At 39.0% G+C, this 13,106-nt stretch overlaps 2 protein-coding genes across 2 annotated transcripts in view; one reads left to right on the top strand and one right to left on the bottom strand.

Annotated features, from left to right (window-relative positions):
- The window catches only part of LOC135260981 (piezo-type mechanosensitive ion channel component 2-like), a 92,504-nt gene extending 84,163 nt beyond the window's left edge, over nt 1-8,341 (bottom strand). The window contains exon 1 of the mRNA XM_064346768.1: nt 8,206-8,341. The gene's annotated coding sequence lies outside the window, so the exon portion shown is untranslated. The remainder of the gene's footprint in view (nt 1-8,205) is intronic.
- Nucleotides 7,532-12,413, top strand: LOC135260983 (cathepsin Z). The gene is made up of 6 exons (XM_064346770.1): nt 7,532-7,717; nt 8,199-8,362; nt 8,581-8,760; nt 9,411-9,561; nt 10,012-10,177; nt 10,813-12,413. Exons 1-6 carry the CDS (start codon nt 7,578-7,580, stop codon nt 10,924-10,926), a joined length of 915 nt encoding a protein of 304 aa, XP_064202840.1. The 5' UTR covers nt 7,532-7,577; the 3' UTR covers nt 10,927-12,413.
- The last annotated feature ends 693 nt before the right edge of the window (nt 12,414-13,106 follow it).

The raw sequence follows: 13,106 nt of genomic DNA on the forward strand, positions 1-13,106 counted from the left end.
TCTGATTCCTGTGCGCGTAGAAAGTAGGGATTTGATATTGTGATCCGATAATAAATACATTGTACCATCTTTTCAAAATAAAATAATCAGGTTTATGTTTATTAAATTTTATGATCAGCTTGGGTATTGGCATAGTCCAAGTCCAAACATATATTTAGTAATTACCTGGGATTGACCTGACACATGGTGTAACATGTCTAATTTGCACTGAAGGACTGGACAAAGCTTTCATTTAATTCCAACACAGTAAAATAATGAAATATCAAGATTACAGCAGCTGAATCTAATTTTCAAAATCCTGATCAGACAGTAAAATCCTTTTTTATTTACTGTCAATTGATAAACTTGAATGTCTTGTCAATGACAAAATAATTGTTATTCAATATGAATGATGTTCAGCCTTGCTAGTGTAGGCTATAGTAATAAAATAACTTTTATGATAAACAATAACTGGATAACTAATCAAACTGTAAAGGCATTAACTGGTTTGGATATAAATAAAAGGGGCTGGGGAAGGGGGTCTTAACTACTATTGCAGCCTTGAGTGACTCGGACTGTTTCAGTTCATATCCAGCAGCAAAAAATCAATTCCATGAAAATAACACGTAAACCAGTGAAATTGCATTTGTTAAAAGGGGCTGACAGTTAATATAATGGCAAAATTTGCATTTTTTCATGCTGTAGGTGAAACCATTTTTGTAATTGCTAAAATAAATGTTTTGCTGAGTACAAATTTATCAACCTACCTCTTTGCTTTGTATTTACCATTGTTTAACTTCTGCATTCTGTTTCTTTATCACACACTCAATGATGTTGTGTACAGGCAATACCTATAACAAACGTGATCATCATAATTACGTTTCTGTGTTAAGAGCATTGATCTCAGATCTGCACAGTGTGTAAAGCCGAGCGATCACCTGATTTCATCTGGAATGTACCGTTTTCCTGGCATCATCTGGCATGTACCATCACATCCTAGAACGTTTACGAGCGCCCCCCCCCACCTCACCAGGGGACCGGACTGGCCAATGAGGGCATGCATTATTGAAGGCTGTTTACTCGTCTGCCCTGAGTATTTCCTTTCACAGGGCAATTCGGGGGATAAAGCTTTTAAACACTGTACTGATGACCCCAGCAGCCTGGGACCTCTAGCCACCCCCCCCCCCCTCCACCCTCCACCCTCCACCCTCCACCCCCCACCCCTTGCATTTTAAACTGCAGCACTGGAAAGGAGGGTTTTCTTTACGATGCTTCGTAGATGCACATTTAAGGTCTGGGTATGGTCACTCTGCAAGCGTAGGAACAGTACTGGAATTTGTGCAAAAACAAGACTGCTAAAGATATTTTTTGGTAGAATATTCCCAGCCAGTTCACACAAATGTTTTGGAAGACTCTGGAAATGGACACTCCTGTCTTCAGCATCTCCACAGTGATTTTACACCCACTGCTTCCACTACAGTAGAATTGCTGCATGCTTGCTAGCTAAATATGACAGATGAAGTAGAGTCTGCAGGCTGTATACTGCTCTCAGCATAAAAGTGTTTATTAGGTTATTTTGTCCGATGAAGAGCATGTAGGCTGAGACATCACAATTTGTTTTGAAAGTGAAGGAAATGTTTTGAGCTACGGTCCCAAACACAAAACAGGTGAGTGGAAGCTGATTCACCTGATCTGATGGTTCCAGCTTCAGGTCTATTTTCTCATGAAATGATAAAATGAAAACCCAAAAATATACAAAATGGAAAACAAAATGGTACTGAGGCCATAAAACTGCCACTTATCAAGCATCCTAATCGTACTTTGCAACTCAATGGAAAGCCAGTTGTCCTAACATCACCCCTAAAAAACTACAGATATTTCCCAAAAGTGTCAACACTGTCTGGAACCCCCGTACGCAAAACACAAAATGTCTTTCACAAAAAATGGCTAACAAAACAATTCTTCACCAACGTGCTGCTAGTTCTCCACTCTGGATTCAAGCCATCAAGCATCAGGACTGGCCATCACGCTCTCCCCCATCGTCTTACAGGTAACCAGTTCATCTGTTAACCCGTCATGCCACTACCCTTAGAGTGCCAATGGAAATGTGTGCGCTCCTAATACCAGTGCTACCATCTACCTACACTGGGATAGGTCACTTAACAGTGATTGGTAACTAAAGTATGAGGCTCAAGGGAAGCAAAATGGCTCTGAAAAGTTTACACAAAATTGAGATCTCTCTGAAAAAGACCCATAGTTGCGCTGTCCATGGTCCTGCAGCAGGCTACATAAGTCAGGTGACTCCAGTGCAGTCGGTGTATGGATTGCCTTCCACACAAATGGTCGTTTCATTGGATTACAGAAATTCAGCGTCGTCTTCTGTATTTCCCACACTATTTCCCACAGAATTATATTTCCTTCCCATCAAGGTATATTTTATTTATATATCAGTCTTTATATGTTTTATGTTGAGTGGCCATGAGAGGACAAGTGTGTCCGATTAGTATTCACAAAATTTTGTTCACCCATGCACAAGTTTTTTCTCTCATATAGCCATATTACAGTCCACATATGAATATGAACGATAGGGTAAATATTCTTTGTTATGCAACTGGTCCAAGTTTGAGTGATAATGAGAATTACCAGCTTGTCAAAACAACACTCACATTATGGATAAAGCTATATGAGGATAATGATTTCAAAAGTGGATAATTTACCTTTTCTCGCTATGAGAAGTATTTTTAAAATATACTGTATACCCTGGAATGAGCAATGTCTTCCACATATACAGCAACTGACCCTTCCAGAGCATCAGTAGTTCCTCACAATAATGACAACAACTTAAGCAGCGAGGTGCTCAGGTTACTAAACAAAGCTAAGAGCAGAATATCATTTCACAAACCTCAGAAGAGAGATGGATCGCAGTCATAAGGCTGAGAGGAGTCGTTTCTGCAAAGCCAGTGAATGGCCTCTACAGCGAAACTTCCGCTACCATTTTGTCCAAACTAATGTGCATCCAATTTATTTTAATTCACATTAATAAACTGAGCAATGTGCTTCCTTCAGCAAAAATCATCCTGCTTAATTGGTGTAGGATTTCAAGTAAACCCTTCCCTAAACCATCATGTATAGGAAAAGAAAATGATACACATCACTTAAATGAAGTTACCCAATACCTGGATATAAACTTCTTAGTCTGTTTACAGATTATTTGTTTAGAGTGGTATTTAGGGGATGCATTATGCATTTAAATGTGATTATGATATCTAATTCAAAATTTAGTGCTGACTGTTAAAAATGTGGTTCATACTATATGGAGGCATTCAGTTTGTCTCGTGCATCACGTAATGGAACAAGAACATCTGTGAGGAGCTACGAAGGTACCGTAACAGCACTAAATGTTATTATAGTTACAATTTTTAAAAATGCAATACAGAATTTTTTGTGAAAAATGTTATGAATGATAAGGTGTCAGTCTCATGTCCCGGCTAATGTTGTCACGTAACTGCATGCTGGACGCCTCAGATTGTAAAATGTCAAAACACAATTTGAAAAATGCATTACTGGCTTCTTGTCTAGGGTGTGGTACCAGAGCCAGACCTGTCTGATTGCACCTTACTGTAAACGTCCACAGGGTGTGTACACTGACAATGGATGAATGGCCGACATCTATGCCGCATATTACAAGTCATAATTATTGGTTATTTTATCACTTATAAGTTACATTAATTATTTTACATTTACCCAGAGTGATCAATAAGGGTCATAAGACTGAAGACACAATGAAAAAATGAATAATCAGTGGATATAATTCTTCTTGTGTGGTGGTGACTTTCTAAAGATTTATTATCCAGTTTGGGGAAATGCAGTTTACCCAAGTGGGGTTAATCTAAGAATACAAAAATGATTTGTAATTTTCTTAGAGAAGCACAAACTGTAGTTTTTTTTACTGGAGCCAAATAATGAACGAGTACAGAAGTATGAAAAATCAATGAAACTGCAACCTTCCACTCACAAACCCTAAACACCACATGCTAACTTCCACTGTGCGCCAAAAAAAGCATCAAGTGGTTGACGACACACACATAAAATAATAAATTTCAGTGATGGTGTAAAAGAATATTGGCAATAGAAAGAATAGAACACAACGACGCCAGGTTAGACAGCTACGCTTCTGGTCCGAGCAGAAGAAGAATGCTCTCCACTCCACTCCCTGATATAGATTTTCAGCACATCGCTTTAGCACCACTAACTACTGTTGACAGAATGGAAGGGCTCTGCATGAGGCCCAGATCAAAAGACACTAATTGTCCCTGGATGGAGTTGAGCAGAACTTCCTGATGAGCTTTACCAGGGCCTGCTGATCTGTCTTTTAATGTTAAATATTTGATGTGACAGAATTATCACATAAGTACTCCCTAGGTGGTAAACTGATTCCTTCAAGCAGGAATGAAAGAGCAAGGTCATCCTGTTCCTCAAACAAACAAGTGCTTAAGAAACAAAACACCAACAGAAGCACTTGGGTTCAGAGGAGGAGAAATATTCCCCGGTGCATAGCAGTAAATGTGGTAAAAGACCCCCCCCCCCTCCCCTCCCCCAACCAACACATAATACTACACTGCAAAGCACACCTTATTATTCAACAACACGCCAGACAAACTACCCACCATTTTTGGCTTTGATTTGGAATTAAAAGAAGGTATAGCATGAAATAGTTATATTCATCATCTTGGAATTGAGGGACTGACCAGATGTTCATACTTAACATTTTTTGAGAAGCTAAATATTTACAGCCTTATTACTCACTATCCAAAAAAATTCACACATCCTTTCCAGAAACAACAAATACTAATGAGATTCTAATTATCGGCCTGGCAGAGGAACCCTTAATTTAATGTAATCAGAGCTTTTAAAAGAAATGGGTACATTTAGTAAAAGCAGCATTAGTTACTGCTGGTCTCATCACTCTTTCAGAAATGGCCTCTCATAAAGTGTAATCAGGATACATCATTAGGGATGGTTCCATTTTTTATTTTCATTTCTTTCGGTGAACTGTATGAGGAAACCTTGACTTGGCCACTTCACATTTCAGCACAATAAACATTTCAAAGAGTTTCAGGCTTTCCAAGGGAAAGACAAACCCAGATGCATTTTTACTCCCTCTTATATGTTTGACAGCTGAGCAGGGAAGGATCTTTTTTATTAACTCCTTTTCTATGCTTCCTTTCCATGGGTTACTTGGCTGAAGATCTTGAGTGATCCCTGGATTGCAAGAATTCTGAGCAGAAGTCTGTCAGGGAAGCCTCAGCAAAATGAGAAAAACCTTTTTAGAACATTATGGTTATGTTTCAAATTTCCAATTTTAGATGTCCTAACAAAATTAATCTGGTTTACATAATTATTTTATTAAGGACAAAGAAGAATTCGGACTGAAACTGACCAAAACATAGATAACATTGTGGTTGTGAGCTTAAACTTATTACTCACTGTGTGCAGTGCAAGTTCTTACAACAATAACAGTGGCACTGGTGCAGCCAAGGATAAACTATAACATCTCTGACTGTTGCAAGGGCCTTATGTGTCCATAGCACTGACATCTGCATTCTAACAGCCCCTCCTATAGGCATGGGAATAAAATATTATTACATTCAGTGTGCTGTGCATTCAGTGAATGCATTTAGAGCATACTGTATATTGCCACCTTTACTAATAGAGATTAAAATACATATAATTATTTTCTTTATATTTATCAGTCAGTGAAAGTAATTATTTTAAAAATAACCACACCCCCTGAAACAGATTCCATTCACCTCAAGGAAGTCTTATGCTCTGGATATGCACACGTTCAGCAAACCAAAATCACGTATATGAAATAACAGCACATACAGCACATCCGTAGAAGCAAGGGGAAGAAAAGCTGCTCTAGAACCACAAGCCTATAACTCAGTCTAACCGCAAGACAAATCCCTGACAGCTTGAGGGATTGTCATTAATTCATCCTGTGGGCCAGTGCTGTAACACTTCAAATGAACCTCAAACCTGAGGAAATTCCGCTGACATCGAGTTCTTCTGATTTCCGAGACAACCAAAGGCCGTTTCATTCACAGTGTGGGCTATCGTTACTTCACAAGATGATGACTCTCTCCTTCAGCCTGTAACTATTGATCTTTTTCTTCTTATACTTCAGTAGTCTACTAATGATAAAAACGGAAAGGGGAAATGGGCATAATGACATATCCAAGTGAAGATGAATAATGCATATGACGGACCTGCTATTCACTAAAGGCCATCTGACTCCCTCTTATTTGGCCAGTAAACATTTATCAAGACATACTTTTATGATTGAGGGCCTTGTGCTAATGTACTCATAGACTTATTAATATTTGAAGAAGAAACATAATCAAAAAGGCAATTGTTGTTTTTGTTTCTTTTGTTTAGCAGTTAGGAATGGGTTTATCCATCCAATCAATTTTCCACATAACTGTGATACTCTCATTCAAAGTAGAAACAACTGTGGAAATGCTATCTGGTATCAATCAGCCAAATAACAACAATGAAACAAAGTGGTCTTTGAAAAGCTTTTGACGCCATTGTTAAAACATAATTGTTTCCATGTACAGCCAAACATTAGGCCAAACTAACTTGTGGAAAAATTGGTATATTTACCAATTAGTAAAACTGTTTTAATCACTGTTCTTTTATTTTCTTATTCTTCTTTTTGGTGTTAGTTTTCTATTCTACAGTGCAAAACACTCAGGCTGGGGTGTTGATATTTTGGCAACCCCTCAGTATAAATAGGCTAACTATTCATATATTTCTAGCAGTAAAATTCAAACATTTTGTGTAGAAGAATGTATACATTACAAAGAGAACATACTATCATAAATAAAAATGCAAAAGGAATCAACATATTAATGAATTAAATAGACCTACATGGTACCAACAGAATCAATACATGATTTGGTGAGATCAACGGTGTACGGGATTTTGTGTTATATTATAGTTCATTTGAGAATGAATTTATAAACATAAGGGCGAGATTACGAATAATTAATTATATAATGATATAATGAACGGACTGTGTTTTACGTGACTGTTCTGCCATCTAGTGCATAAACGAGATATTTTCCAAAGAAAAGCATGTCAGTGGGAATACTTCGAAAAAAGCATCCATTCAGTCCAATGAATTTAGTTCAGTGACTCAGTCTGATCCAGTCTATTTTAATGACGTCGTACAGATGAATACAAAATGATAAACAAGTCTACTGTCAACAAGTTAAGAAATACCATCATGATTGTCCTGTTATTAGTAGTGTTATTCCACCAATTTATGTACAATAAATTTAATGCTGAAATAATCATCTGACTTCTTTGTTAAGACTGGGTACTCGTGGAGTGTAATTATTAGTCTTAGTGAACTCAACAGCTTTGTTGTACGTCGCTCTGGATAAAGAGCGTCTGCCAAATGCCTGTAATGTAACAGTGATTTCGCACAGACCGGTGGTATCCCACGATTGAAACATCAGGGCCGCTGCACACTCACTGCGCACGCGCAGTTCCCACGTGTGTTTTTTATTTGTGTCATATGGCTAAATACGATGGCGTCTGCCGCAGTAGCTTTATTCAGTCTGTCGTTTTTGATAAACGTTGTATTGTGGGAAAATGCTTTTTACGACGTACGCAAAATCGCAAATTCATGCTACAAACCTATAAGGGACCAGAGACCAGCAATTGTTAAGTAAGCACAGTGTTACCTTAAAATTGGTGTTGCATTATACAGCCTATGCTACTTTGTGCGCTAGGTACCGGGCGAGATCTAAAGTTGTTTGTAGCTAACGCTAGCTAGCTGGAGACGGTGCCTGAACGAGTGAAATTTGACTATTAATTAGAAATCTTGTGGAATTTACAGAAGGACCGAGAGTCTATTTAAAGTCTTACATTAATGATTCTCATCAAGCTTACCGGTTAATGCACTGTGCGTTGACGTAAGGTTAGCTATCAAGCCAGCTGCAACTCGTTTAAAACTGATAACTTTAACTGAGCCATTCGCTTAAGTGTGTAACTCCTTGCAAAGCTGCTCATACTCGAACAACGCTTGGGACGAACACAACAGAAGGATATCGAGAGTTGTCAATGTACAATGGTCCGTGTTTTTTTCTTTCTCTCTCTCTCTCTCTCTCTCTCTCTCTCTCTCTCTTCTCTCTCTCTCTCTCTTTCAGAACTTACCCTAGACCCCATGAATATCTGAACGTCTCGGAACTGCCCACGATATGGGACTGGCGAAACATTGACGGCCGGAACTACGTGAGCGCCACTCGGAATCAGCACATCCCGCAGTACTGCGGCTCCTGCTGGGCCATGGGGGCCACTAGCGCTCTCGCAGGTTTAAGACACTCCGGCTAACAGTGGTCACTCCTTCTAACAAAGCACACTCTTCCTTGATTGGTCTAGCCGTGTCAAATTGGATGTTTAAATTAACCATAGGAGGGCTAGCTTGTTAAAATACCTTTATTTTTTGTTTATTAATATAACGTTGTTAATTATATGTCGTAAAAGGCTGGACGGAAATCTGATTGGGTGCTTTTTAATTAATCTTTTAAGATCGCATCAACATCAAGAGGAAAGGGGCCTGGCCTTCTGCTTACCTGTCTGTCCAGAATGTCATAGACTGTGGGAAGGCGGGGTCTTGTTTTGGCGGAGACCACTTGATGGTGTATGAGTATGCGCACAGACAGGGCATTCCTGATGAAACCTGCAACAATTACCAGGCTAAAAACCAAGGTACTGTTTCTCTGAATTGATTGGTAATCTGTGCAAAATATCCAAACTGTTTCTGTCAATAATTTTTCTCTTGGTTACACCTATACCCTACAATGGTAAATTACTGGTATATGGTAGATTTTTAAAAAATTACAATAATACTAAAAGTGTGAAGGATTACTTTACAAGAAATAAATAAAAGTCAACACACTGTTTTAATGCCCCCCAAGGAATGTGTTTTCTTGAAAAGTTTTCCTTGATGCATGTATCCAAATGTTGTCCTGTATGTTTATGAATACACTCTATCCTGAAACTGTTAGAGTAGCGTGTGGACATCATTTCATTATTTGTATTGTAATATGATCATCACAACAACAACGTCTCCAACATCTTTACCATGTGATTTTGTTCTTAAAATCTATCCTTTGTATTTACCTGGAAATTCTGGCGGGTCAGTTGAATTGAAAGGTCACATCTTGGATGATAGAGCAGTGCTGTTAATCGACAATTCCATGGGACCGCTGCTGTTTTCCTCAGTTTGTCGGGCCACTCACTTTGTGGTTATGGATACAAGCTACCGTGTCCTTTCTCATTTTTATTTCATGTGCTTGGCCATTTTAGCAGCTGATGAAATCGTCAATATTGCTTGTTTGTATTCCTTGTGATTGTAGCCTGTGACCTCTTCAATCAGTGCGGGACCTGCACCTTCTTTGGAAAATGCAGCACAGTGAAGAACTACACTCTGTGGAAAGTGGGCGACTATGGGGAGGTTTCCGGACGAGAGAAGATGAAAGCAGAGATTTACACCAATGGGCCCATAAGGTGAGTGCTGCTATCTCTGGCGCTCAGAGACTGAGTATATTCATTTATTAGCCCTGCTCTTACCTGTTGTATTTTGAAAAGCAAATGTATTCAAAAATATGAATGGAAGCCTGATCAGTTGCACGTGTGGTAGTTTCCAGCCTAATTTTTATTTATTTAGCTTGATTTTTATTTAACCCTTCAAACCCAGTTATTATATTTGGTTATGTGTGGGAGTGCTCTTAATAAGCAGTACTGCCACAGAGGCAAGGGCTATAGATTCTTGGGGTTTTATATGAGTACATTTTATGACATGTATGTGTATACAGTATAACTGTGTTTTTGTATACTGTAGGAAACATATTTCTGTAATCTCAAATACAGTCCATTTCTTTTTATTTTAACTGTATATCAGGCTTGATTTGCTCTATGTTTCTCGCATAATGGTTATGACTGGCACCTGTCCTTCAGCTGCGGTATAATGGCTACAGATGGTCTGGAGTCCTACGGAGGCGGAGTCTTTGCAGAGTTCCACCCCCTATCGCTCATGAACCATATTGTATCGGTGGCGGGCTGGGGCGTGTCTGAAGATGGAACCGAGTACTGGATCATGAGGAACTCCTGGGGACAGCCATGGGTTCGTCTGATTCACCGCTCCCTTCATAAATACATGGCCAAATAAAGAGGAACAACCAGGAGAAATTCCAGGAGAAAAGTACAGAAAAGAGAGGAGAAAAACATTAAAGGGAAAGAAATTGATCAGACACCTTAAAAGGTTTAGCCTGTTTAAAATTAGAGATGACACCTGCGGATCTGTTAAACAGTAACATTTCTTTAAATGTAGGTTATTTTCCTGAAAGAGCACCAATCTGACTCCCTTCCTGGACAATGATTGTGAAATAATCATCATTCCAACAACACAATGATATGGTCACAAGACATTTTATGTGATCCCTGTTATCTTTAAGTGATGAAAGCCACAGAACAAGCATCTTTTTATTCTGACCTTGGTTAGTATTTTTCACTCACTGAAATGCTTCAACTGATAGTATGGCTGGCTGGTGCCACCTAGTGGAGGAAGAGGGTTTCTCTATATACACCATGGCGAATACTCTGGCATGCGTATAAGACATAATTTTTGAGTCAAATTTTAGTACCTGCTTTGCAAATACACTATGATTGCTTGAAAATGGTCCCTAGCAGTGGTAGAACCAAATAAGAAGTAACAGGCATGCAGCTGTATTGATATTCTTATTTTTATATTTAATATAGGGGGAAGATGGATGGGCGAGAATCGTCACTAGTGCATATAAGGATGGGAAGGGAAACTGGTACAACCTGGCCATTGAGAAGAGTTGTGCATATGGAGACCCCATCGTTCTGTAGAATGGCTCAGTTCACTTCCTGTGCACTGGCCCAAAGCACCAGCTCTCCATTTACTTTTGGAAATTGCTGCAGAGTGAATCATGGGAAGCTGAGGAGAAATGTCCGGTTCTTGTGGACATACTTCTGCAGCAAAAGAGGGGCGGGTTGGGAAAAAATCTTAAACTGAAATAAGAAGAGCATGCAATCAAGTAGAAAATCAAATATATGTGGCATACAAGATCCTGCTTCATCGTAGTCAAAGTCAGCATTTAAACTGCTGGTTTTCCACTGGTGCTGTTCTATTACAGTGGAACACTGGAAAAATGATCTTTAGAGAAAGTTTGATAGTTTGATCTTTAGAGAAATGTGTGCAGGTTTCTCTGCATTTTTACACGGGAATGCCACCTCATCGCTCATTGTTTTTGTACATCATCCAGTGATTTTGAAATGATATCTACAGTGTTATAAATATGATTTGGGAAAAATAGCTCATAGGCTAGTAACACTAATATGTCTTTGAACAGCGGGTTGACTTACGCAGTCATTCTTATACAGTTTCCTTTCCAGCTGAGTCTGATCACTGCCCTGAGCTGGAAGTGATGCTGGGTCACTGTCTCATTACACGCCTGGCCACCGTCAGTTTGCCTGTGAGAGCTGTGCATGTGTATGCCTCGGACACAAAGACTGAGCAGCTCAGCTGATGGATGTGCTGGTGTAAAGAAAATCACTGGCAAAGATGGAGGACGTTGAAGTGATGAGACATACCTATTAATTCTATTAGGCATTTGTAACAAACAAAAAAATCATTATCTTTGTTAAAACATTATTAAAATGAACACTAACTTGTCTGAACATGCCCTATTTAATCATAATATGCTATCTACTGAATTTGAACATTGTCAGGTAGTCCTAAGTTGACCACCATCAACACACAACTTACAGACCCTGTGCAGTCAATTTCTTCTGAAAGATAAAAATGTATTCTTCTTTATTAACACTGAACAGGAAAATAATGACATTTCCTTTGTATATAAAGTTTGCCATTTTTGATATTTAAAAATGATTTTGATTGTACGCGGTCTTAAAATATGAACCAGTCGTTCACAGGTAGAGATGCTATTATAGTAGCTACGAGCACAGATTTGAGTGGAAGTGGTAATACTATTCCCTCAAATTTAGCCTTGTATTTGTGAAAGAAAAAAGATTGTGACTGAAGTAATATTTAACAACGCTGGCCAAATGTTTATTGATTTTTGACCTTTTGGATTCCTAGAGACATTTGAACAATTTTTAAAGTACAGCCAGCTATATTCTGATTTATATTACTGCTGTGTCAAAGTAATTTTTATTTTTCTGAAATATAGTGGTTTTCTATTATTTTGATAAGAACAATCTAAGAATCTAAGATTCAGAATTGTGTTTAAAAATCCCACATATATTCCAATGTTAACTGAGGGAAAAAAATAATTTAACACATTCACTTGAAATAATAAATGAGTTTTAGCATTTCTGTTTTGTACATTTGTGTGTTGCGTATTCAAAAACCCCTTTATTCAGGTGGTAGTAAAATATAAATCATGAAAATACAATATGGACATACAGGACATGATTCAGTCCTACACGCCAGCTCGATCGATGCTTTGCTACAGTAGGGCAACTTGCACTCCCTGCCATCCAGGTGAATGGTTCTTGCTCGTCCCTACCATGGAGCTTCTCCACCCTAGCTCCCCAGTGGTGGAACGAACTCCCTGTTCCTCTATGAACAACTCAGTCACTGCCCATCTTCTGCCATAGTCTGAAGACCCATCTCTTCAGACTACCTGGACTAACTATCACTACTCTGCAGGGCACTCCCAATATAGAATCACTTATCACTTGTACCTTTCTTCTTTGTTCCTGTAGCAATTTCATGTTACACATGTACCCCCATCCACCACTTATATTGCACTTGTTATTATTGTTAGCTGCGACCGCAGGTCTATAGCTCTGTCTGTTGGTCGGTCGGTCGGTTGGCCAGTTGGTTCACAAAAGTGTCCCACCCTGTAGTGGCCACAGTTTTCGCCCCAGGAGGCTGAAATTTGGCATGGAGGTTGGTCATGACCGAAGGTAGAGCTGAGTAACTTTTCAGGCCGATTGACCAAGAGGGGGCATGGCGATTGGCGTGGCCTATCACAAAAATGCGCATAACTCCCGAATGGATT

This window comes from Anguilla rostrata, chromosome 8 (genome assembly GCF_018555375.3).
Source record: "Anguilla rostrata isolate EN2019 chromosome 8, ASM1855537v3, whole genome shotgun sequence".
NCBI lineage: Eukaryota > Metazoa > Chordata > Actinopteri > Anguilliformes > Anguillidae > Anguilla > Anguilla rostrata.